Source organism: Acomys russatus, chromosome 20, assembly GCF_903995435.1.
Source record: "Acomys russatus chromosome 20, mAcoRus1.1, whole genome shotgun sequence".
NCBI classification, from domain to species: domain Eukaryota; kingdom Metazoa; phylum Chordata; class Mammalia; order Rodentia; family Muridae; genus Acomys; species Acomys russatus.
Window position 1 is genome coordinate 14568339 of NC_067156.1, and position 27781 is coordinate 14596119.

Genomic DNA, 27781 nt, shown 5'->3' on the forward strand with positions numbered 1-27781 from the left:
ACAGCTATTCTTCCTTATAAAAGTATTTCAGTCTCCTAAGACTGCATCAGCATTTCCCTGGTATTTAAATTCAATAAAACAAAAGGTTAATGTTTTTCTGCTTTTTAAGGAATGCAAATACAAGTGGTTTTCAATTGGTCCTGAATGACATTTAAAATTTGCCATTCCAGAGCAGACTATCGCGACATGAGATGTAGGCAAGAGAGAAAGAAAACTTGAGCATGCTTTAGTATGATGCTTTACCTTTCCCCATGCCAAAGCAGGGTTTCTCAGCTTCCTGTTAGTACTATTTTATAATATTGAAACATGAGGCATGACTTAGTAAAATCTTAGTAACTTGAGGGAGACTAACGGAGCAATTCTATAAACACTGTGGCATTAATTTCTTCTAATATCTTCATCTGATCATTTTTCCACCAATTTAGTAGCTCCAATCAATACTAAGTAATAATTGCTGTTCCTAATAGTCTATCCCAAGTCTTCACTGAATTATGTACATGGTTCATCTGGACTGTAAAAATACTGTTTAGCTGACAAGTGGGTTCTGACTTCATGCGTGGGTCATGGTACAGAGCATGTGTCCAGTGCCTGCCTTCTGTGGCTTAGTCTATGTGGCTTGGGGAACAAGATGCTGCTGCTGACTTTTATCATTTCTGACTCCTTTTGTAACATATTTTCTACCTGTAATTCTGCCTAGTTTCTTTTTAAATGTACTTTTTATTTATTCTTTGAGAATATCATGTATATATTTACAGTGTTTGGGTCATATATCACTCCTGCGCCCCTCCAATTCTGAGCAGCACTCCCCCACCATATGTCCTACCCATCTTAATGTTTTTTTCTCTGTTTTTAATCCACTGAGTTCAGTTAGTGCTTGCAGCATGTGCATCGGGATCAAGGGGAGGCTGAGTAACTGGCAGCCATCAGTTGCTGATGCTCTCAGGGAAGAGTGGGCCTTCATGAGCTGCTCCCTCATCCATGCCGCTGTTTTGACTGGCTTGATTTTGTGCAGGTCTTAAGCAAACACAAACACTTGAATTCATGTGTATAAATGTCAGATTTCTGTCAAGTCCAGTTATGATTGTCTAACTGGCACTCATCATACCAAAAATTAACTTTGTTTAATTTTTCATTGTATTCTTTATAGTCCCTATCCTAAACAACCAGCAGGCTGATTGCTATCAGTTCAAATTGTTTTGCATGGTCTAAATATTCATATAAAAATAATATAATATGTATATATTTAGTGACTTTCATTAGCCACAAGGTTTAAGGAATATAAACACTTTATTGCATGTTTCAATAATCCGTTTCCTTTTTTGTTTTGTTTTGTTTAGTTTTATTTCAGGACAGGGTTTCTCTGCATAGCCTTGGCTATCCTGGAACTCACTCTGTAGATCAGGCTGGCCTCGAACTCAGAGATCAGCCTGCCTCTACCTCCCAAGTGCTAGAATTAAAGTTGTGCACCACCACTGCCCCGCCACTTTTTTATTTCTTAATAGTAATTCATTGTATAAGTGGGGTGTGTGTGTGTGTGTGTGTGTGTGTGTGTGTATGCAATTCATTGTATAAGTGTACTGTTAGTGGTTTATTGCCTCCTCTATTGATAGACATTCAATTGCGTCCAGATTTGAAGGGAGAGAAGCTGCTGTAGTCATCTGTGTACAAAAGTCTTTAGTAGATATGGGTGTGTTTAAGGGTGTGAGGGTGTTTGTTAATTGATTTTTTATTTTGTGCACATGTGTGTCTGCATGAATTTTTGTGTACCATTTGCATACAGATGCTTCTGGAGTTCAGAAGAAAATGTCAGATCCCCTGTAACTGGAGTTATAAGAAATTATGAGTTGAGTGATATGGGTGCTGGTAACCAAACCTGGATCATCTGCAAGAGCAGTAAGTGCTCTTAACCACTGAGACAAGTCCACATCCCTTCATGTTTTCTTTTTGTATTAAATAAAGGCCTAGGACTAGAATCACTATAATACCATAGCTCCTTTTGTATTGCATAATATACTAAAACCATTCCCCAAAGGTATATAAATGATACTTAAAATAGAATTGAATCTCAGTAAACCCATTGTAAGGCGAAAATCTGTAAGTCAAAAAATAAACTTACTGCATCTAACCTACTGTATAGTATAACTAATCAACATAATGCATTCTAGTCTTCAGTTGGTGTTTCTCATGATCTCATTGCTGTCAGCAAGTAGAACTCCCTAGAGGACTGTACTACATATTGTTAGCTTGAGGAAAATCAAAAATCAAATTTTGAAGTATGTTTCTACTGAATCCATATCATTAACATAGCACTATATAGTTGAAGGTACATAGGTTGAACATTGTTAGCTCGGGACCGCCTGTAGAGCACGGTCACTAGCAAAGCACCAGAGCCCTTGTCATGCCAAGTCACTTCAAAAGCTGCTTTTATCATTTCCTTCTAACTGTTTGATTCTAACACCGTGGTGTTAATATGAAGTTCTCTAATGAGTGATGAGCATCTTTGGATGTTGCACTTTGGTGAATTATATGTCTTTTCTAGCATAGTATCTACTGAACTCTTCTTACCAGTTTCAATCAGATAAACACCTTATTGTTGAGCGTAGATATTTTTGTGTATTTTGGCTGTGTTTGAGCTTCCTTCCAATGTGTATATTGTGAATCTCTTTCCTAGTGCATGAATTGGTTTTTTTTAAATTTACTTGAATCAATTGTCTTTATAAAGATGGTATTCCCCCATAATGGTGGAAGTGTAACTCACATATAAGTCATAGTTCACTTTGAATACTGGGTGTGGGAGTATAGGTGTGTCTTGTGTTCTAAGGGAATTCTCAAGATTCATTCTTTCTTCATGCAGACACCCAGTTATTTAAGCATTATTTATTGAAATTTTTTCTTCATAAAATTGTGTAGTGCATTGTCAGAAGTAAACTGCATACATATCCATCCATATATGCAAAGCAATGTTGATTGTTATACCCATTGTGGTATCAATTGTATGGAGTATGAAGTATTTCAACTTTATAGTAACTATATAAATCATATACAGGAAGTCTTTTAACATTGTTTTTCTTACTGAAAAATCTTGGCTATTCTACATATTTATTGTTGACACTTTGTTTATCAATTTCTGTTGAAGAAATTTAATTTGATTTTGATTTGATTCATTGGAGGTAACATATTCACAATATTGACAGTGAAATCATGTTATCTCTACATTTATTTAAATATTTTCAAATTAATTCAATAATGCCTTGTAAATTTCAGTATAATGATCTTGCATATATTTTTCACTGAATTTGCTGATAAAATTTAGAAAAATACTTGTTTTTAGTTATCTGTCTTGTATACTGTAATTTGCTAAGCTCATATATTCTGCCAATTTTTTTCCGTTTTGCAGATTTCTTGCCATATTCAAGTTCACAATCACAAACTATATCTTTTGTTGCTTGTTTTTTATTCATTTTCTTGTTTAGACTTGTAATATTATATGGAATAAAATAGAAGTAGCTAGAGAAGAAATTCTTATATTGTCCCCAATCTTAAGGAAAAGACATTCAATATGTCACTAACAAGTCTGTTAAATATAGATACCCTATATTAATTGTTAATCCTTTTTCTATTACCATAACAAATATCTGAAGCAGTCTAATTGCATAATAAAAGAATTGGGTTTTGTTGTTGCTTGTTTGTTTGTTTTAGCTTACAGTTCTGCATACTGAACGTCTATACAATGCAGCAGTGAGTCTGGGAAGGCCGCATAACATGAGTGCCTGCACATGGGGAAGGGGAGAAGCAGGGAATTGCCTCTGACAAGGTCTCTGATGCCATGGATTTGATCACTCCTCCTTGGCAGAGGGACCCTGTGGGAACACAGAAGAGGGGGATGCAGACTGTCTGGAAGAGACTTGTTGGGCTGTGGTCAGACAGTGGGGGAGGAGGACCCTACCTGTCAGAGGTATAGGGGAGGGGAATAGATAGGAGGGGTAGGGAGGCCAGGAACAGGAAGATAAGAGCAAAGGCATTACAACTCGAATGTAATGTCAATTAACAACAACAACAACAACAACAACAATAATAATAATTAGTAATAGTAAACATTTTTTTAAAAGAAAGAAAAAGGAAACCACACTGCAAACCAGAAAGCCAAAGAAGTGAGGTGCTATAATACATCCAGGGACATATACTCAGTAGATTTGAGGATCTCAAACTTAATAGTTTTCACTTCTTAAGAACTTCCAGTATCATTAACTGAAGAAACCAAATTCCTGACACATGAACCTGAGTACCAAAATACCACAAACTCTTTAACGCATTGAAATTCAAACTTATTTCTCTGTCTCTGAAACATTTTGTCAAATGTTCTGTGTACATATATTGATAGAATCCTGTGATTATTTTTAATTCTTTCATATGGTCACCGTTATTTGGAGATATCAAGCGAACATTGCGTTTTGCAGTACTCACTGGGTCATTATGTGCTACACCCCATATATTCCAGTATTTGGTTTACTAATATTTTGTTGAGAATTCTTGTGTCACATGTTCATGTGGGCTATGACTTAGTAATACCCAGTTGTTACATTCCACAGGATTTTTATATAATATAATCACACAAAATTTATTGAGAAGTGTCTTTTGTTTCTGAAAGAATTAATGTAAGCTTGCTAATACTTATTTCTTATACATGATAAAACTACGATTGAGATTTTTCGGCATCAACATGGTTGTGGAGCAGCTGGCTGGTTTCTATCAGATGCATCCTGTCTGGCAGAGGCAGAGGCAGCACCGGGCCACCCAGGCTCTCACACAGTGGTAAAAGATGACCTGGCAGCCTTTGATAAAGCATGAGTGAACTTGGCAGGAAGTTCAGAAGCAGTCACAGTGGCAATCCTAGCAGGGCTGTGGCTAAGAGGCGCCTGTGAGGTCTCTCAGTACAGCACTTTCAGGGAAGCTGTTTTCGAAATTAAAGGAAGAATGGATGGTTGCGATGTTTCTGGAATATTAAAATCAAGTCTATAAGCAGAATAAGGTCATCCAAGAAAAGACAGATAACCTGTTAAAGATGATTGCTGAAGTAAAGGGCAAAAAGATAGAGTTGCAAGTACTGACATCAAATATCCCGGACCATAAGGGAGAATTTTCTAGAAAGGAAACCATTCCCACTGCCAACACAGATAATAAAGAGATTGAAAGGCTGCAGAAATCAGTTAACTTGTATAAAAGATTGCCTTGCACTAGATATTAGAAATGATCATGATGACAAACCGCAGTTTATATCCACTACTGCTGGCCCTAAGCATCCTGAGAGCACATTTGTGTTTTCCCTGAGTCTTAAACGAAGCAAGGGAATATGATGCTCCTCATCCTTAGTCCTAGGTGAGTTTCAAAAGAACATCAGGGACCAACTATTTTTTCAGTATTTCTTGCCAATGTTTGGGAAAACTTTTACTGCTATGGTTTATAATTTATGTAAAATTAGTGTGTGAAATGGTTTGTTGTTTTTTGTTATTGTATGTATATCTTAAAAAGAATTCTTATCTCTTGCCCCTCTGTAGTATTTCAGGGGTTTTGGGGGATGTTTTGTGTGGTGTGAAGGAAACCAAAGGACATCATTACAAAATGTGCTTCTTTAGCATAACAGTTTGAGCTGAAGACAATTAACCATGAGCAGAGTCAGAAAAACTCTCTGCCCTCCCATGATTGGCCAAAAATCAAGACCTAAAAGTATAATGGTGTCTCTATTCCCATGCCTAGAAAGGATGGATGCTAATCACAAGAGATCTCTCACCAGTTCAGACGTGGCCCTGGAGGAACTGACAAGCCTTTCTTCATTAGTTTATTTTCATAAAGTCACTTTCCCTAACTCCCTACCTGTGGAAGTCAAGGGACAAACCTACAGTCTGTGTGGTCATGTCTAATTCCCACTGCGTTCTGTTGAAGATGCTGTGTAAACCAGTGCTCGAGGCCCCTGTTTGGAGTCTACTTCAGTTGGGTTTGTCCTGTTCAACGTGCACTGCATACACTAAGAAACTCGTTTGATTTTCTCTTTCAGAAAAAATAAAACAAGAAGTATGTCTTCTCATTTAATTTTATTTGACTGTATTGTTAAAGTTGTTTGTGATAGGCTCTTGACTATCAGTAGCTTTCTAGTGATATATCCTCTCTGATCACTAATACTTGTGGCTGTAATTTTTATGTTTGATTAGACTGTACTGACATAAGAGGATACAGATTTTGTTAATATGAAATTGCTGTGTTCGTTTTTCTCTTGTGGCCTTGTTGTCGATTTGGATCTCCACTGTTTACTCTTTTCTCCCTCCTGACTTTATAGCTAATGTTTTCTTTTGGTAGCTTTATACAATATAATATCAGTGATTCAAAACTTATTTCTAATATAGACATTGAAGTTATTTTCCTTATTATTGATGATTCTTTATATTTCCAATTTATATAAGTGGTATTTTTATTTTTTTAATACCAGTTTCTAGTTTTTTTTTTCAACCTGTGGATTATTTAGGTATGTTAAATAATTTCTAAATACTTGAAACATTTTTCTAACTTGTTGGCTTTTATTTTGGTTTAACTTAGTTATGGTTAAATTACATATTCTATTACCTTTAATTCTTTTGAGAGATACTGAAATTTATTTGTAAGCCAGTATAGGCTCTATTGGCCACCATGCATGCAGCGATCTGCACGTGCTGTTTACATAAAGTTGATGTGTTGTGTTCTTGCAGAATTTATTGAAGTTTTGTCTCATTTTTCTTATCAGTTGGTAACAAAAGATGATTAAAATCCCAAGGTAGGATGTGAATTTCTCTAGTCTTTAATCTTATTAGGTTTTGCTACTTCTGTTTTGAAGCATTGTCTTTGATGCATGTGTCCTTAATGATTTTTTGTGTCTTCTGATATTTTCTTAATTTAGATTCTATTTTAATTGAAAATAGGTTTTTTCCTACAATATATTCTGATATATGTATGTAAAAAATAAGTAAAAAAGAGCTAAAGCAAAGGCACAAGAAACATACAGAGACATATTCACATACACAAAAAACCCATAAAAATAAAATATATTAAAAGAAAGACTTGTAAGATTAAAAATGTCCAGACAAAGCATTATGAGATAAAAAAAAAATATGCCTCCAAAAATATCATTGAGTTCGTTTTGTGTTGCCTATATACTGCTGGACATGGGGCCTGCTGTTCAGGGTGGTTTGTAAACCCAGTGAGACTCTGCTGGATGAAACTAATTTTTGTTTTGCTAACAGTTATCTGTGGGGAGCCTAGGCTCTGAGTTTGATGTCCAGCCCTGCAAACATACAATCAACCTCCCACACAACAAACGAGCAAAAACTAATCGATGTGCCTAATTCATTTAAGGTTAAGCTGATGTTAGTGAGGAAGGGCCTGGCTCATCCATTCCCTCTCTGTTTGGAGACATGGTGTTACTCTGTGGCACAGTCTGGACTGGAGCTTGTGAAAATTCTCCTTTCTTACCCTCCCACGTGTTGAGTTTACAGAATGAACCTCCTAGCTAGCTTGTTTTGCCTTTTTTGTTCCTTTTGAAAGTTTCTGTAGCCAATTCAGCATGCTTCCTAGCTTAGAGCAGACTGTAGCAGTATGCTGTGCTGCCACTTCGTGAGACAGTAGAATCGGTTCTGTTGTATCAGTACAATTAATTCTCTTGTTAATTGTGATATTGTCCTCATATATACTGTTTCTCAGTACACATAAGCCTGACAACATAATGTTACAGTTTAGCCTTGGGGAGTCTATAATTTTCAAGAAGAAAAAACCGAGCCTTTTCTATTTATCTACACATGTACTATTTCTGATTCTCCTCGTTCTCTTTATAGATCTAAATTTCCATCTGGTGTCATTTTCCTGTGACTTGAAAAACATCCTGTTATTTCTTGTAGTGCAGGTGTTCTGGAAGTGAATTTTTCGTTTTTAATTTTAAAATGTTATTTCTTCTTTTTGAGGGATGCTGTGTGACATCCCTCGAATTCTGAGGTGACAGATTCGTCTGCTTTCAGCACTGTAGAGCTTTCCCTCTTCCCTTCTGGCCACTACTGTCCTAATGTTAATAGAACATCCGATGTAACATTCTTCTGCATGTAGCTAACATGTTTCTTGCTTTGAAGGATCCTCTTTACCTTTGCTTCTACTCAGTTGTTCTATTAAGTCAAAGGTTGTTTTGAATCAGGTTTAGAAAATATGCTGACATTCTCTTTAGGACACAATTCTGGAGTTGCTTATTTTGCCCCGTTCTCATGTGTTCTTCTATAAAATTTCAGTCTATTCTTCCTAGAAAGCTTTGTGTGCCTTTAAGGTACCTGAGAATCTGCTTCTTTTTCCTCAAATTTTTTTCTGTTTTTCAAATTAGGTCATGTCTATTGATTCTATTATAAAACCTACTTAACATTTATTATGCTTTCATCTCCATTTTCTAATTTTTATATCAGCTACTGTAAGTTTCAGTTCTAAAATTTCCATCTAGTTTTAATTGCATTCTAAACATCTCTCCTGAAGTTGCCTGTCTGATCATTCATTAAGATTTTATGTCCACCATCATATAACTACTCGATAACTTGATAAACCAATCTTAAATTGAAATTATCATAAGTCAAAGATGTATTTCTGCCCAGCTTCTAGCACCAAGACCTGGACTACTTCCAACCATGGTCAGAAAAGGCTCGTTGAGCCGTGGACTGCAGTCAGTGGAGAGCTGCATAATGAGTCAGAGTGCTGAGAATAAGAAACTGCATGTTGAAGCCTAAATGGGACATCTTTATTAGTAACCCCACCATCACCAACACTTAGGGAAAATTCTGAAAGGAGCGGAAAGATGCACATGAGTGCTCTAAAAACAAAACAGAAATGAAATTTTATAAAACTGGCAGTAATCAGTCACTCTGGTCACCCACACGAGCTATACCAGAATCCCAGCCGCATTCCAAGCTGAGGATCTCGTGCAGTGGTTACAGTTGCAGGGAGAGGAAGAATCATCCTTTATTGAAGTTCCAGCCACTGGCAGGTTCCCATGCTCCAGAGAATGACTGCACGTCTATGCACATGTGGCCAAGACTAACTAGACATCTAGTGTGGACTGGGGAAGGCTGTTGGAAGGATGTAAAGAAAGTTGGAGGGAAGGAAAGGGGGTAGATGTGAGATAGGATCATATTATATACAGGTATGACTTTTTTGAAAAATATTTTTGATGAATGGAAGTGTTTATTTTGGCTTAAAGTTCCATGGGGAGAACCCACAATGGCAGGGGAGCCATGGCAGCCAGCGACCAGGTCAGGAAGCTGAGAAATGACATGTTCAACCACATGCATGAAGCAGAGAGAGCAGAGTGCAAGCAGTGAGGCTGTAACTATTTAAGGCCCTCCCTCGGGGATGTGCTTCCTCTAGAAAGGCTGCACTCCACCTCCCAAACAGCACTTTCAGCCGGAAACCAACTGTTCAAATAACAGAGCCTAGGGGCCGTGTGTTCTAACTCACAGTACCACCATCTCTCTATATCCCACAACCAAAACTAGCTGCGTCTTCAGCCACTGCAGTAATAGTGAGCAGCCAGAAACAATGACACTAGCCTATGTGTTTTGGACACTTCTGGACTCTCCCTGACCAGTAACTGACAGGAAGATACTCCATGTCCAACTTAACAGAAATAAAATAAAATGTAACCGCTCTTTCCTTTTGCTGCTGATTCTGCAGCCATGAGTATTTCCAAGCTTCAGAAGAGGCTTGCCTCTAGTGTCCTCTGTTGTGAGGAGAGAAAGTCTGGCTAGACCCCAATGAGACCAATGGAATGACCAGTGCCAACTCCCAGAAGCTGATCAAGGATGGGCTGGTCATCTGGAAGCCTGTGACTGTCCGTTCTGGGACTGGAAAGACACCTTGTCATTTGGCATATGCTCGAATGCCAGGGAAGGTGGCGCTGATGAGAAGGATGTGAGTTCTATGCTCAGGAGATATTGTGAACCTAAGAAGACTGACCGTCATATGTATCACAGCCTATGCCTGAAGATCAGAGGGACTGTATTGAAAAATGAGTGGATTCTAATGGATCACATCAAAAAGCTGAAGGCAGACAAAGCTTGCAAGAAGCTCCTGTCTGACCAGGCTGAGGTCTAAGACCAAGGAAGTGCACATGGGCCAAGAGGAGTGGCTCTGGGCCAAGAAGGAGATCATCAAGGCTTTGCCCAAGAAGGAAGAGACCAAGAAATATAGCTTCCCTTATGTTTGTACATAGGGGCCTGGCTGTGGCTGCACAGGGATCAGTCATTGAAATAAAACAAGCCCTACATTTTTAAGGAAATAAATACATCCTAGGCTTAACAGATAGATATAATTCTATAGATAGATAAGATAAAATAGTTAGATTAGGTCTTCAAAAACCTCAGAGACATACAGAATATGGCATTTAAAATGCTTTTATTATTTTAAAGATTCACTGACAATGAGACAGGTTAGCTCCTGGTATTATCCAGGATGATGAACATCTAAGAACCTCCTTATGGAGATGGCTTCAAATGTGGTAAACAAACTACTGGGCAAAATGTCCTCATTTCTACCACAGACAAAATTCTGCCTAAAAATGGGGGCAAGCTTGGATGCAGGCAGAGTTGATGGCCAAACTCTGCCAAGACAGGATAAGCAAGTCCTTAATAGTTCCTGCCTCACAAATATGTCTGTCAGATATATGTTGGGCCAGAAGGCTGAAGATTATGTTCCAGTGTTGGGTGACTGTTCATGCAGCAAACTGTCTCTGTCATATTCTCATTTGGGAAGCTGCTAACCTGCACTCCCTGTATACTCAGGTAATTAATTTTATTCTTTCTCAAGTCTCTGATGGGGGTTAAGATGTTGTTTCTAGGTCTAAGTAGATGTTTTAAGTTAATAGAGATGAGATATGATAGATATTGATTTACATTCAGAATTTTAGATGCATTGGTAGGAAAGATGTTTTCTTCAAGGTTACCAAATACAAATAGCCAAAACACAAGGCTGCCCACTTTCTCCATATCTCTTCAATATAATTCTTGAAATTCTAGGCAGAGCAATAAGATGACAATAGGAGATCAAGGGAATCCAAATGATAAGAAGGATGATATGGTAGTGTACATAGGATATGTATACATGATAGTGTACATAAGTGACCACCAAAATTCCACCAGAGGACTCCTACCTTCAGCAAATTGCCCGGATACAAAATTAACTCAAAAAAGCCAGTAGCCTTTCTATGTACAAATGACAATCATGTAGATGAAGAAATTAGGAAAACTACACCCTTCCTGATAGCCACAAGCAGTATAAAATATCTAGGAGTAACTCTAACCAAGCAAGTGAAGGACTTATTTGAAAAAAACGTTAAATCTCTGAAGAAAGAGATTGAAGATGACATCAGAAGATGGAGAGATCTCCCTTGTTCATAGATCGGGAGAATTAACATAGTAAAAATGGCCATCTTACCAAAAGCAATTACAGATTCGATGCAATCCCTATCAAAATACCTACAAAATATTTTGAAGACATTCAAAGATCAATTCTCAACTTCATATGGAGAAACAAAAAGCCCAGAGTAGCAAAAACAATCTTGTACAATAAAAGATCCTCGGAGGAATCTCCATACCCGATCTCAAGCTGTACTGCAGAGCAACAATAATTAAAACAGCGTGGTACTGGCACAGCAATAGGCTGGTGGATCAATGGAATTGAATTGAAGACCCAGAGATGAATCCACACGCATATGGTCCCTTGATTTTTGACAAAGAAGCCAAATCTATTTAATGGAAAAAGGATAGCATCTTCAACAAATGGTGCTGGTCTAACTGGATGTCTACATGTAGAAGATGCAATTAGACCCATATTTGTCACCATGCACAAAACTCAAGTCCAAGTGGATTAAAGACCTCAACATAAAACCAGAGACATTAAATCGGTTAGAGGAAAAAGTAGGGAAGAGCCTGGAATACATTGGCACAGGAGACAACTTCCTGAACAGAACACCAACAGCCCAGGCCTTAAGGTCAACAATTAACAAATGGTACCTCATGAGGCTGAGAAGCTTCTGTAAGGCAGGAGACACTGTCAAGAGAACAAAGCGACAGCCTACAGACTGGGAAAAGATCTTCACCAACCCTACATCTGACTAAGTCTAATATCCAAAATATATAAAGAACTCAAGAAATTAAACACCACCAAGCCAAACAACCCATTTTTTTTGTTTTTAATAGCTGAGTAGTATTCCGTAGTGTAAATGTACCACAGTTTCTTTATCCATTCTTCGACTGAGGGACATCTAGGTTGTTTTCCAATTCTAGCTATTATGAGTAAGGCTGCTATGAACATAATTGAACCAATGTCCTTGTTGTATAGTGGAGCATTTTCTGGGTATATTACAAGGAGTGGAATAGCTCTTTAAGTGTTTCTCAGCCATTCCATATTCCTCTGTTGAAAATTCTCTGGTTAGCTCTGTGCCCCATTTTAAGAATTGGATTATTTAGTTTGTTGGTGCTTCATTTCTTGAGTTCTTTATATATTTTGGATATTATCCCTTTGTTGGATGTGGGTTGGTGAAGATCTTTCCTGAGTGAGGTAATCCAGACTCAGAAAGACACGCATGGTATATACTCACTTATAAGTGGCTATTAGCTACATAATAGAGGATAACCACAATAAAACACTAAATAAAGCTAAATAAAAAGGACAACCCTAAGGAGGATAATTCTCATTCAGACGGGCAAATAGAATAGACACCAAAGTGGCTGAAGAGAAGGAACAGTATGGGAGCCTACCGAAGAGGTCCTCTGAAAGACTCCACCCAGTGGGGGATCAAAGCAGGTGCTGAGACTCACAGCCAAACTTTGGGGGTAGAACACAGGGAGTCTTATGGAAGAGTTGGAGGGTAGAAGGACCTGGAGGGGACAGGAACTCCACAAGGAGACCAACAGAGCCAACAAATCTGGGCCAAGACTGGGGGTGGGGCTGCAGAGACTGATGCACCAATCAAGGGCCATGCATGGTGTGGACCTAGACTCGCTGCTAAGATATAGTCCATAGGCAGCACAGTCTCCTTGTAGGTGCCGTAGTACGGTGAGTAGGGTCTACCTCTGGCATGGATTCTGGTGCCCTCTTGTTGATCACTTCCCCCCGGCAGAGCAACCTTGCCAGGCCACAGAGGAAGAGGATTCAGGCAGACCAAGTGAGACATGATAGGCCTGGGTCAGATGATAGGGTAGAAGAGCTCCCCTTTCTAAGGATTAGAGGAGGGAGTAGAGGGGATGAGGGAGGGAAGGTGGGATTGGGAGGAAACAAGAGAGGGGGCTACAATCAGATGTAAAATGAGTAAATTTAAAAATTTTTTAAGGACCAAAAAATAAAGTTAAAGCAGGAAAAAAATAGTATCTGGGGTTGAGTCTCTCCCATGCAGTGGGTCTCAAGTTGGGCCAGTCATTGACCATTCCCTCAATCTCTGCTCCATCTTTATCCCTATACATCTTGTAGGCAAGATAAATTTTTTGACTGAAGGTTTTGTCCATGCCTGTCTATAGGAGGTGGCCACTTCAGTCTCTATATCCCCTACTGCTAGGAGTCTCAGCTAGATTCACCCTCATATCCCTCCAGGAGCCTACTCTGTCAAAGGTTTCCAGCTTGTCACAGAGATGCACCCCATAGGTTTCCCTTCTCTCACCCAGCCCTCGTTGCTCCCACACCTGCTCTCCTCACACCTGATCTCTACCCTCGTTTCCCTCCCGATCCCCTCTCTCACCCAGTTCCCTCTCCACCTACTTCAGATGTCTGTTTGATTCCCCCTTCAGAGTGAGATTCAAGCATCCTCCCTTGGGCCCTCCTTGTTACTTAGCTTCTTTGCTTCTGTGGGTTGTGATTTGGTTATGCTGTACTATATGACTAATGTCCACTTATAAGTGAGTACATACCATGTATGCCTTTCTGGATCTAGGATGAACCACCAACCAAAAGAGCATGCATGGACTGCACCTAGGCCCCCTAGACATGTAACTAGTGGGCAGCATGGTCTTTATTTGAGTCTCCTAGCCATTGGAATGGGGCTGTCTCTGACATGGCTCTGTTGCCTACTTTTGAATCACTTTTCCTAGCTGGGCTGCCTTGTATGGATTCAGTGGAAGAGAATGTGCTGAGTCTGATGTGTTGGGGTGGTTGTTGGGGGTTTTATGGCTCCAGTTCTTTAAGGAGAATGGGGGAATAGGGAAAGAGGGTTGGTAGTGTGGTGCTGGGAGGGAGGGAGGGAGGGGGCTCCATTCCATCAGAATGGAAGATGAGTAAATAAATTAATGAGAAAAAAAAAATGGAGAAACCAAAGCTCTCCTTTCCCCATTTAAACAAATCTTAGAAAACTCAATTATATAAAAGGGGATTCCTTCATATGCAGATGAGAAGGCGGTGCACAGGAAAACTGTCATTCAGGGTATATGTCTCTTTCTGTGATGGACACTAAAGTGGATTTTGGCCCCCTAGGACTAGCTCCTGCAGTTCTTTTAGCAGATATCCATGCAAGTTAAGTTTAGCAGATATCCATGCAAGTTAAGTTGCATATCAACTAAGACGTTTTGTATTCGTTGATACATAGAACAAAAGATTAAGAAAGACCATCATGTAATTTGATGAAATCCAGAGCTCACTTGGTTTGTGGGTTTGTAAGTCTTAAGGAAGGGACAGGAAGAGGAAAAGATTATTTAGCAGCTAACAGCTTAATAATGTAGGAGTGACTTTTCTTTGGAATTTAGAATGCTGGGCAAAAGGAGAAATCATCTTCAAAGGATCAACCATTATTTCTGAACCCCCTAGGGAGCTTTTATAAAGAAGAGAGGGAAACAGACAGGAGGAGACGAGGCTGGTCTCAGGCAGTCCATTCGCTTTTCACAGATGGCTGAGACTCTAAGCATCCTCTTACTAAAACTTTTCTAGATAATTTAAATTCACTACCAGACTATGAATCAGTTCCTAAAATCAGTACCTTTTTTGAGAACACTGCTTGTGGCCGAGCCCCCTTTCCTGTCACGTTTGATAGGAACAGGCGTGGGTGCACTTGCATTTTTCTTACAAACCTGCCTCCTTATGTGAATCTCCTTATGTGTGCCCCGCTATGCTCCATTCTTCCATTGTTTCCCATTGTCCTCTCAGTAGGACTTCAGCACTCCAGCCAAGCCATTGTGTTCCGCACCCCACCATCCTTAGGTCTTCCTCCCATGCATGTGTGGTTGGCCCATCCCTGGTGTAGGTAAAGAGATTTGTTCTTCATGTCTCCACTTCTAGAAAGTGACTCACGAGTGACAGTATGCCAAGGCTGTCACCTATTGTAGTTCCATCACAAATACATTGGCCTTGGTGCCCTGCCTTTGTGTTCCTGCTTCTTTTTCTTCAGCCTTCTGTCTCACATTCCTTGTATACACCACAACAAAGGTTTTCACATTATTTTCTTCTTTTGGTTTTGATTTATCTTACACAACTGTTTCGTTTCTTTTTGCTTTTCTTCCAGTCTTTGAATCCTTATTGCTTTACTTTCTTCTGCTTCTCTATCCCAGACCATAAAGTTAACTGAAATGTTCCTTATTGGCTTATTTAACTCCCATTGGCCTCCAGTTGCTGCACTGTCCCTAGGTAACAAAGACTGATGTTTTAATCCTAATGTTCATCTTTAGTACTTAGGAAGCATGTTAGATATGCACATCTCACTTTAAGCTGCTTTCTTATTTCTATAGACATTCTGATTCTTGCTCATACTCTGTGGCTTTATTAGCAGTTTCATGGGCTTGAGTCTCATTTCCAAAACTCCAAATGTACAGTTTGAGGATTAATATCATTAAACTCATATGTTCTCCAAAACGATTGTAGCAAGACACAAAATATACCTTCAGAAAAATGCTCGAATTATATATCAACTAAAATAAGAAAAAAATCTTACTGCCATAAATTGTATTGCAACTTATGCTTATTTCAGATAATGACCATGTGGTCTGCCTTTTCCTGTGCCCTCTACAGTCCATTCATGTTTCCTCTTTCAGTGTATTAAAGTCGATATGTGATGAACGGCTGCATGGAACCTCATCATCCTTTAAAAAGTGCCCAAGCCCTCCAAGCAGTGAACAAACCAGGAGGGAGAAGAAGACAGTTGAGTTTCAGTCACAAGTGGAGGATGATGGTCAGTGGATATGCCAACAGAACGATACATGCAGACTCCAGAGAGGTGAGTGTCACATCTGCAGCAGCAGGAAGGAGGCTGGTGCCTGCAAGCAGTGAGCAGCAAGTGATAGCCACTATGCTGAGCTGGAGCTAGCATTTCAGATAAACATATGCCTGCAAGGCTGTGGGTGGCACAGCTAAAGTCTCAAATCACATCTACATTTACTTCTCTTAGCATACTGATATGAGATGCTGTCCAGTTTGGCCCTCTTTCTAAAAGCTGAATTGAGCAGTAAATATGGCTGTAGATACCAAATGACATTCTCAAAGTGTTTGACAGAATAAGGAGTTGAACATAAATCTCTCCTGGAAAATCTCTCCTGGGAAGGGGGAGGTCATAAACAACTTTACATTATAATTAAAACACAACCTCCCAAGTCTGAGAAAATAGTGCCTTGCAGTCTTTGAAGTGCTAATACGTCCTGTTGTATATGTAGGTTTTAAAAAGAAACCAACTACAGAAAACTCTGAAATGCTGAATGAGAGGGCCGTGTGTTTCCCAGTTGGGCTTGGAGTGACTCCTGTGCAGCCTTAAGGACTAACTTGAAGGGAGTGAGCCTCTGTGCACAGGTGTATAGGAAACAGTCCTCCTCTGCTTGCACCCAGGACTCTTATCCTAATTTGTTTTATGTATTCCCTCTCCTGCCAGGCAAGCTCTTCTCCTGCTGATGTTAAGCAATCTACTGTTGTTAATCTCTGCAACAACTTGAACATTTGCTTAGTTATTTGAGAGTGGGTGTGTTCTGTGAGAAAAATTTGCATGCACCCTTCCTTGCCTTCCCCACATGCTGCCAACTTTGCTGTGCTCTTGGGGTTAATAAGCAGTAAGCTAAAGATCAATCTCATTATCCCCTCCAGGTCACCGAGAGATGATAACTTTTCCAAACTTGTTTCAAAATGGAACTTCCACAATTTCTCTTTGGCATAAGGCAAATATTCTATAGAGTTTCACTGAAGACAGTCAGCATTGAAGTGTCCTTTTAGGCATTCCTACCTAAGACATAGATAAAATTGTGAAGACTTCCTGTCTGAGATAGCCTCTACTTCCTCTGGCAAGAGTCTTTCAGCAATGAGAAGCCCTCACTTTGGTCTTTCTTAATCTTGCCTTTGTACTTCAGAGGGGAGAGCCAGTCCTAACTGGTCTAGTGGTTACTCTGCAAAGCTTAGCAAGCCTTGTCAACACATGTGTGTTTGGGGCCCACACTAAAATGAAATGGCAAAATGAAAAACCGCATAGCAAAACAGTATGTGTGGCTGGTTGAGACTGCTGCCATGTTAGAGAGCCGCCCTGAAGGCACTTGTCAGTCACCGTCAGGACAGCCTGGCTGTGCTGGAGCCGATCTCTCCCTGTCCAGCTACGGAAGCCTGGAAAGGGCTGCTGTCCCTCCAAAAAAATCAATTTCTAATTTGAAACAAAATCATTTTTGACTAACAGGAGTTCAGAACCCATTATTTGTGCTGTGTCGTGCTGACATTGCAGCACTTTTGTTGTGCACAGTGAATCCCCGTAGTGCTGCTGGACAATCGATCCAACTCGGAGAGAGCTGTTACATATCTGCAGAGTTTTCAGGAACACTGACTTTAGCCATTTGATTTTCTGGCAGCTCCCCTCACCCCTCCTTTTTCTCGTTCTTCGGAGGGCAGGACGATATGGTATGCTGGTGAAAATATCAAAAGCTTTCTCACCTGTTAGAAAGTTTGAAAAGTTTTTAACCTTTTAAGATATTCACAGGAACCATGAAGTTTTTCTACTCATGAAAAAGATTATCTTGTACTTTTTCCTTCTTTTATGGTCTGTCCGGTCACTGAAGACATGAAGTTGACCCCTTGGGCCTCTCTGCCAGTGCAGAGCTGGTGTGTGCAGATTAGAGACAGGGCAGGGTTACTGCCATGGCCTTTGCTGCAGCACCTAGCCCAATGGGAGAATTAACTTTCCCAAGTGTACACCGTGAGTCTGATGCCCTGGTTATTACAGTGCCAGTGACCCAGCACTAACTGCCCAGGCTACACTGCTTGGTTGGCACCTCCTTAATTGCTTTCCTCTCATTAGCATGAAAGAATCTTTCGGTATACATTTCTGTTTTATATGCATTGTTTCTTTTGTTGTTGCCCCTTAATCATGAATTGCTACACAGGATATTTACTGCAGGACTGTTAATCTTTATTACAAGTCCCTCACTCCGTTACCTCTCCTGCTCTTGCCATTCTGCCATCTTGACTCAAAGAGTAGCCTTGTGATAACAAAAATAGGCATGTTATTATCAAAATTAGCTTACAGCGTACAGTTTCCCTATCACTACTTAGGATGCTGCATTTTAGTTGTTTTCTTTTTTCCTGAGTTATGTGGAATAGAGATATGCTACTTGAAATCTAAACTTGGGTCAAGAGCTTTTAGAAGGCATGGCGGGGGAACACGTGCCTTCCTGCCTCTCTTTTCTTGCTGTGCCTCGACAGCATTCTAGAACTGCTTCTCCCTGAGCAGTGACTGGTTCTCTGTCACAGGAGCCCTGGGAATTTAGGGCATTCCTCCAGTGATGCTGATCACCTAGCTGGGGCTGAGGCCACTGAGCACCAGTTCCAGCATGAAAACGTTAGATCCTGGGGTTAGCAGCTTTCTGAACTCTGGCTGAAAGTCATTTCAAAGGTCCCTGCTGTCCTTGGGGATGCTTCCTGCTTGCTCTGGTCATACGTCTCTGAATCCCTTCGCATCTATGGCAAAACTTCACTCCAGAGTATTTTCAGCTTAGCTGGGAGTGTTGGCCACACTCTTCATCTTTTCTTTGGGGATTCTTTTAGACTAACCTTACATAGCCACCATCACTGGTTGAGTTCCGTGAGGAGATCTCAAGCACATGTTTTTAAACTGGAAAATGATTATCATAGGCTTTGCTGAAGTAAACAATAATCTTTAATGTTCCTAATGATGTCTGTATGTGAGCCTGTACCTATAGCAATGCGCACATCATAATGACCCATGGTGGATAAACACAAGAGACAAAATAAGAATATTGAAAGAATCAAAGTACAGAAGCGATTTCATCTGGCCTCTAATGATCATTTACTTATGTTTCCTTTATTATTACTGTTATTTGTATTTTATATCTAATTATAAGAAAATTAATTTAGGTCTTGTACTACTAGACAATAATTTGTATGTCTCTATGTCTTAGAACGTAGCTCCACACATAGTGGGTGCTCATTATATATTTGTTGACTAAATTAACATAACATTTAATATATTGATTTTTCTTTTTCTGCTCTTGTTTCATTTTCCTAAAATAAGGACCTAATCAGTTAGACCTTTGTCCTCAGTGCCTACAGTGATTAAGTGATTTAAGCAAAATATATGCTTACATCATCAAAGTCCTTATGATGATTGATTGTTATTGTCAAAGAGAAGGACTATAGTGAGGCCTTCAAATAGCAGTGCCTAAGAAGTCAAGAAAACCATAGTCATTATTTCATTTCCTTTTCTTTGAATTGAGGTTTAATTATATACAATACAGTGGCACATGTCTTAGATGTACAGTTTGATAAGCCTGGTGACTGTTTACACCCGTGCAGTCACCCTTCATTTCCCTGATGACCAAAAGTTCTCTGTGCCCTCTGCTAATCAGTTTCTTCCCTGAGGCCCTTCCCTGGGCCTACAGAGGGCTTTCTCTCACTGATTTCCCAAGGTCCTTTCTTGTAGTTAACTCTCCTTTTTCCACAGATATCACTCCAGCAATCATGCTGGAGTAGGACCCACCCATGTGACTTCATTGGCACTTGATGACCATCTCAAAGGCCCTGTCTCCAAGTACAATAAGTTTTAAAGAATCCTGGGGGTTAGGACTCATATGTAGCTAAGTCCACAAACAACTTCTTTCCACAACTATGGCTTGTTGTTGTTGTTGTTGTTGTTGACTGCCTAGGGGTTCCAGTCCCAGAAATAAAATGGTAAAATTATATTTGCATACCTGTCCTAGGTCTCAGAGAAGACAGCCTTTCATGCATTAAGTATGATCTTCCTGGTGCTTTTTTTTTTGTTACTTTTTAAATCAGATTGAGAAAATCCCTTCTAGGTGGTTGAGAGTCTTTGTCATAAATGGGTGTTTGCTTTTATCAAATCTGTATTTTCTGTACTAGTTGATATAATAATTTCATTAGTTATTGAGTTACTATGACAAACACCTAAGTAAATGCGGGGATGTTTCCTACTCATACCATAATCGTGAGTTTTCATTCATTAATTTGATTATTTCTGCTAACTGAAATATGACAGTCATTGTAGTGATTGTATCAAAATTTCATATTATAGCATGTCAGTGAGAACAGTGGAGTTGATAACTCTAGGTTCTCATCCTCTCCCAGAAACACTGAAGACCACACTATTAAGAATCCACCTCACCAGGCATGGAGGCACCGGCCTGTAATCCCAGTACTCCAGGAGGCTGAGGCAGGTGGATCTCTGTGAGTTTGTGGCCAATCTGGTCTACAAAGCAAGTCTAGGGCAGCCAAAGCTGCACAGTGGAACCCTGTCTCAAAAAAAATCAACCTCATCAGAACTCTGAAGAAACCAATGGCTTTATAGATACATGATAGGAGAACATTGTGGACGCTTAGCATTGACTAACCTTTACCCTGGGATGGCATTAGTCTTAGTGTTGATGATGTCAACCCAAGACAGATCGGAGACCCTGATTTCAGTGGAAGCAGAATCCTGGGTCCAGATATTAAGGGTCTGTTTTGACCTGTCTGTAGATTCCTCAAAAGGCTGACCCAAGCCCTGCTTTGTGTTATGCCTAATGAACTTTCATAGAATCTTATGTGAAAACTTTGAAAGCCAAATGAACATGCTGCTGGCTCCTAGGATAAGACAATAACATAGAAACAAAAATGCAAAAGAAGCTATAAGAACTATATAAAATGAACACACAAACTACCTGAAATATAAGCCAGAACCATATAGCTTCACAAGTAAATTTCACCAAATCTCTAAGAATTAAGGCAAATGCTTCTCATATTCTTCCATTAAAATAGAATCAAATGCGATACATCTAAACTTAATTTAGGAGTCCTTTATGCTGAGAAGGCCCTGCACCTTGGCTGGGTAGTACAGTAGTACTGTCCCTGGTTGAGGGGGAATAGGTGAGTCAGCCTTGAAAACAGAGCAAGGGAGAGCTGGCCCAGCCACTCTTGTGCCATGATGTGGTGTTGGTACAGGGGTGATGCCCTTCCCACCTTGCCCTTCCCCACCTGCTGCAGTCAGAAGAACTAGCCCTGGTCATGAGAGCAATGAGATGGCCCTATCCCTCATACTCTGCCCTCCTCAGCACTTGGGAAAGTGGTCCCTGCACCTTGTCTGGGCAGAACAGTACAACTGGCCCTAGTGGAGGGGGTGCAGATGTGCAGGCTCAAGACCTAAAGGGAGAGCTGGCCCCACCACACATCTGGCATGGGTGCTGTGGGAGTGGGGAGCCATGGGGTGATGCCCTACCCCTACCCCCTTGGTCACCTGCAGTAGCAGGAAGAGCTGGCCCTGAGGGCATGAGAGCTGGAGAGTTGCCCTACCCCCTCACTGGCTGTAGCACTTGGTGAGAGAGCCTTGCACTTCACCTGGGGAATACAGTGGAACTGGCCCTGATGGTAAAGGCATGGATGAACCAGCCCCCAGGGTGTGAGAGCAGGAGAGCTATCCCAACCCCTCACAAGCTTCAGTGCTAGGGAGAGTGGGCCCTGAACTTTGACTTGGCGGCATAGTGGAGTTGACTCTGAAGGCATGGCTGCTGGTGAGCCCAGCCCCAAGGGTGTGATAACAGAAGAGCAGGAGAGCTGACCGTACCTAGGAGAGCTCCCCCTGGTGGTACAGATAAGGGGGAGCAAGCAATCTGACCAGCCCAGCTACCACCCAGGCAGATCCGGGGCTCTGACTTGGCCTACCCCAAAATCTATATCTGTGGATTGTTGGGACATGTGAAAGGGCCAGTATTGCTATTCTAAAGCTGCAAGATCTCCATGACACAGGGCAACAACAGAATAGCCTGGAAGAGTCCCCATGAGGATCCAATATTGATGGTGTCACAGAAGCCAAAGATCTCGAACCAGACCAAAGACTCACTGCAATGAACATTTACAAGTGAAAATGTGTGGACACAAGAATATACTGTGGGACACACTGTGACATACTACAGCTTCCATGATGAGATGTGTTCTATGCTCTGTTTTGTTGTTGTTTGCTTGTGTTTTATTTTGGAGGGGAGGTTACAGGGGTGAAGGGCAGATATGAGGGGATGGCGAGATGAGTGGGACTGGGGTGCATTATATGAAACTCACACACACACAAAAATCAATATAAAGTTAACAACAAAAACAAAAAGGAGTTCCCGATGCTGAAACCAGGCAACCACAAAGCCAACCGTAGATCAATGCCTGTTATAAATATGCATGAAAATAGTCCAAACAGAAACTGTAGCAAGCTGAATGTAGCCGCACATTAAGAAGATGATAAATCATGACCACATGGGATTTAACTCAGGAATGCAAAGGTGATTCAACTCAGAAAAATTGATGTAATTCACCACATTAGCAGAAAAAGGCAAAACCACATGATCATCTCAGTCAACAGAGAAAAAACATTTAACAAAATCTTTTGTGGGAGATTTCCTAAGCAGTAAGAGGAACTTTTGCATAAAACCTACATAGACTATCATTTTTCAACTGTGAAAGACTGAAACTCTCCACTTTTAAAAACGAGACAAGGAACTTGCACTGTCCCCTCACCCGGTGCACTCCAAGTGCTCCCCACCCGGTGCTCTCCAACAACAAGCACCTCACAGCACAGCTGCCCCTTGTGTCTACACACTGTCTGGGCTTGTTTTCTTTACTGTCACAGAGTTGAACATCATGACTAGTTGTCTGGCCCGCAGAACCCAGGATGTTTGTTGACCCTGCCACAGTCCTAGATAAGGAGGGAGGAAAAGAAGTGACGTGGGGCACAAACTTGGAACATTTTTAAGGACAAAATGATTGGCACATGTAACAAAATGACTCTAAGATTCCATCTTACACCTGCCAGAATGCCGAAGTTCAAAAACTCAGTGACAGCACATGCTGGTGGAAGATGTGGAGAAGGGGGCACACTCCTCCATTGCTGGTGAGGATGTGGAGAAGGGGGCACACTCCTCCATTGCTGGTAGGAGTGAAAACTTGCACAACCACTTTGGAAATCAATCTGGCACTTTCTTAGAAAATTGGAAATAGTGCTACCTCAAGACCCAGATATACCACTCCTGGGCATATACCCGAAAGATGCTCCACCAGACAACAAGGACATTTGCTTGTTTGTAATAACTAGAATCTGGAAACAACCCAGATGTCCCTCAATGGGAGAATGGATCTCCTACTTCTTAATGTTACACACTTTTCATAGTAAACACAACAGTGAAAGATACTGCAGACAACTCACTCTGTTGCCTGGAAATAGGTGCAGGCTCCTGCCTTACTCTCTTTGTTACCTTGGTCAGCCACAAAAGTCCCATATCTTTCCTTTTCCTTATAATATTTATGGCAAAGGTTTTGTGTGAAAAATAATTTCTAGTAAAGGCAACACTGGAGATGGAGAGGGACGTATAAGACCCAATCCAGACAAGAAGTTAGTGTCAGCATCACATGTACTCAGAGGAGCCTTAGGAGAAAATACAGATGCGTGGCATTTCTGGCCTTTTAGGATCTGGTATTCCTAACCTCAGAGCTCACTTCATGTTCTGTAGACACTCACTCTTTCCTACAAGAAAGAGCAGATCTTTCCACGTAACTTGGGATGCACACTGGACAGCAGATTCCAAGGAACCAGAAAGAAACCTGACAGAATTCTCACTGTCCTCCAGAACAGAGACAGAGATGCTTTGTGTTCTTGAAAAGTGATAAATATAAAATAAAACCAAAAAAAGAAAACATGCCTCCTTTTAATACTATCAGTTTATTCAACGTCTGGGAGAGAAGAGTAACTAATAAACTAATTGATACTTCTGAGAAGGGAACAGGCCAGGTGAGCCCATGCTGTAGGAAGATAAAGCTGGTCATGTCTTCCACATGATACATGTTATTGTCCAATACAGAGTCTCTAAAAGAAATGGGATGCTTATGTCTAATCCTAAATGCTTTTAAAGAGAATTCTTCAACTTGAAAGGTCTGGAGATGCAAGTGCATCTGTTTTGCATTTTCTGTTTTGTCAACAAGAGGATTTTTGTTAATAATAGTTAAAAGGAACAAATTAAAACAGTTTGCCTTCTTAGGCATTCTCATAGTAAGCCCAGATCATCAGAAATATGACAGGCAAATATGTCTGAAAACAAAATAAATTAGTCTGTTATTGCACAGATGGGTGGATTTTGTTTGTTTTTTAAGTAAGGCAGTGTGAATCACTGATATTTATTTAAAAAAAAAAACCAACATAAGGAATTTTCCATCTGTCATTGTTCTATTTCAGGGGGAAAAGCAGCAGTCTGTCTTTGACACTTTGTGATGCCCCAAACGGTCTACTTTGTTACTTGAAGTGAACTTTTCTTTTCCTTCATTGAATACTCAAATTATTCCCTTTGTTGTTTATACAGAGACAGCGACAGGAGTTAGAAAAGATGCATCCACATCTCCTATGTCAACAAGAAGCCCTAAGGCCCCTATGACCCCAGCCTCATCATTATCCCAACACAATACCTCAAGGTGAGCCTATGAGACCCTTTGACTTATGATTCGCCATAGGAGTGTTCATAAGACAGAAGAAACCGTGACAGTTTTAGTGATCTTACTCAACAGACACTTATTATGAAGCTGTAGATTCAACAAATTCATTGCAGAGTTCTTTTCTCTATAGTCACACTTTTCTGAAAGGATCATGACAGTTGGGAAGGATCTCCATAGAAACCAAAGCATCCTGTCCACAGAAACTCTGCTTAGCAGTGGGTCCTTCTCAGCTGATCATGGATGGCACAGTATTTAGTCTACAACATTAAGTGACTAAATTCTGAAAATCCCAGTGGATTATGTGCTAAAGGTTTCTTGATGTCCACTTATACCAGAAACTTTAGAAGGGCTAATTGTATGATCAGCCATTTCTGGAGTTAGAGAAATAAATATATTACTTAAAACTTCCTATATTAATGTAGGAACTCCCATATTATAAACTTAAGACTCAATATATAGAAGCATCTGTTTCAAAAAGACTTTGTTTATGCTTCCTCGAGGGTAAGGTTGGTTTGGTGCACCTAAATACCTCACATCTTAACACATGAATATAGATTTTTAAGGTTTAATTTATAGTTTAATTGCCTAAATTGTTGATCTCAAGGCTGGTGTTTTCAGAAATATACTATAAAACATATTCCTTTGTTTATGGTTGTTTAAGAAAGGAAAGAGCTTTAACTCTTCCTCCCCTAGAACCAGCTTTCATTCTGATCTCATATAAGTACTATGCCACAGAAGACAATCCTATGCATTCTGAGAAGTAGTGCGTGTTCTAACTGTGGCTCTTGGCGTGCCTTTAATTCTGGAGGCAGAAAGGTCAACACTACAAAGGGCCTGGGAAGTGACTGATGCAGATGACGCTACATCAGGCCGCTCACTGGCTGTTATTGCTGTGCATCCAGAACTGTCCCAAGCTCCTTGATTAGGCCTCATAGCTATGGAGATAGCACTACCCTCAATCCATTTTAAAATTGGGAAACTGTGACTCAGAGAAGTTGAGAAGGTTATCTAAGTCCCTTAGCCAATAAAAGGTAGGGCCAGCATTTCAAACTCCAAAGCCATTAGTTTAATGGCCAACATTGTCAGAAGGTGACATAATCAAAATAATTAGTTAGCTGGCCCATCTCTCTCCACTGACCCTCTCTCTTGCTTTTAATACTATCATTGTTGGAATTTGCCAAGAAACAAATGAGTTGTGGTTCCGTAAAGTGGACAGAACTCCCTCGATTTTGTACCACTTCACAATGTGGTTGGAAACTTGTGCTCAGAAGCTTCCCATGCGACCCATAGGGATTGGTTTACTGAATTGAAATGGCTAATGCTATCAATTTCAATCTCAGTGAATTTTCTATTAGTATTTAAATGGCATTTATTGTTGGTTGGTTGGTTGGTTGGTGATAGGGCTCAAAGCCAGGGTTTCACACATGGTATGCAAGCACTTCACCACCGAGCTATACCTTAGCACTAAAATGAGATCTTTAGCAATACATTAATATAGCTTTGGATGTTGAGTTTCAGCTTAAAAATGGGGCATGAAAAAGGAGTAAAGTGTTTTCTCTGTAAGGGCTTTGTAAAATATTCTCAGCATAAATTTTCTGAATGGACTATATCAGTGTGGTAGAGTGTTATAAGCCCCGGTTAAATCTGCAGCACATACTCAGATTTACAGATCTTAAGAAAAGGATTATTCATGTGCTGGCCCTTACTACTGCTGATCAGCTAAATATAGATTTCCAGGAGCTTTTTAAATAGTAAGCGTTTGGCTGACTAAAAGCATATGTAGCACACCGGATCCTATCTTTAGAGGAGTTCACAATAGCGTATCATCAGTGTTTTATACAAAGTGCAGAGTTGAGAATGATGCAATAATATGAAAATCAGCTACCAGGACAGCACAGAGATGCTTCTCCATCCTGAACCCAGAGTATTGAGTCATTCTCATTTCAAAGTGTACACTAGTCATTTTGTGTAGGCTTCTTTTTAGTATGAAAACTCTGGTTCTTCCTCCTACAAATCTTTGAAGAGGAGACTAGATTTCAATCAGTACTCACCCTAAATTTCAGAAATGTTTAAGGTTTACAAAAGGCTTGCAAAAGATGATGGCATGGCTCAGTGCTGGGGGATACATTCTTCCTTTGCTCTTGAAAAACACCTAAAACTGTCCCATATCATTCCGTGTACAGGCAAAGAAAATGGTCATGGCAGAGTCATCTTTCGCATTCATGGTATAGGTTTTTAATTGTTCTTTCTGCTGGCTGTCAATATAATGTGAATTTTTCATTCCCCATTCAAGATGGGAAAAATTTGTGGCTGAAAATGTTAACATTTGCATTTTTATTTGTTGATTTATTTAAAGGACAGCCTTTCCTATAGCAATCCATCACTTGGTGACACCCCAAATATGAATAATGTATTGTAGACTTGTGGTTACAATGTGTAATAAGTGCTTGAGACAGTAAAGGAATGTTAACTATGTTGCAAATGTAATATTTATCAACTCATAAAATTTATTGCTCTTGAGGTTCAATAACACTGACCATAGGACATTAATATCACTTATCTTGATTTTAGCTGGACAACTTTGCATGTAGAAATATTCATCTATCACATGCTAACAAAATAAATATGTAATTTACAGCACAAGGGAAAAAACATTATAGCCTTCCCAGTTGGGAGCCATGGCATTCTTATCTCTCCGTTTTACCTGTGACTCCAGTATTAGTTGTGCACCCTAAGCTGTTAGGGATAGTAAAGCCAGTGCTTCTCTTGGCCCAAGAGGACTGTGGGACTAAACAAAATAACTGTTCACTTCTGCTCAGTAAGA

At 40.1% G+C, this 27781-nt stretch overlaps 1 protein-coding gene and 1 pseudogene across 2 annotated transcripts in view; both read left to right on the plus strand.

The window, feature by feature from the left end:
• Kiaa1328 (KIAA1328 ortholog) overlaps nt 1-27781 on the plus strand; it is a 244380-nt gene that overhangs the window by 186352 nt on the left and 30247 nt on the right. For both annotated transcript variants that reach the window (XM_051163627.1, XM_051163626.1), the window contains 2 exons: nt 16056-16237; nt 24828-24936. In XM_051163627.1, the coding sequence (XP_051019584.1) occupies nt 16056-16237; nt 24828-24936 (291 nt within the window). The remainder of the gene's footprint in view (nt 1-16055; nt 16238-24827; nt 24937-27781) is intronic.
• On the plus strand, nt 9726-10320 carry LOC127204525 (60S ribosomal protein L19-like; annotated as a pseudogene).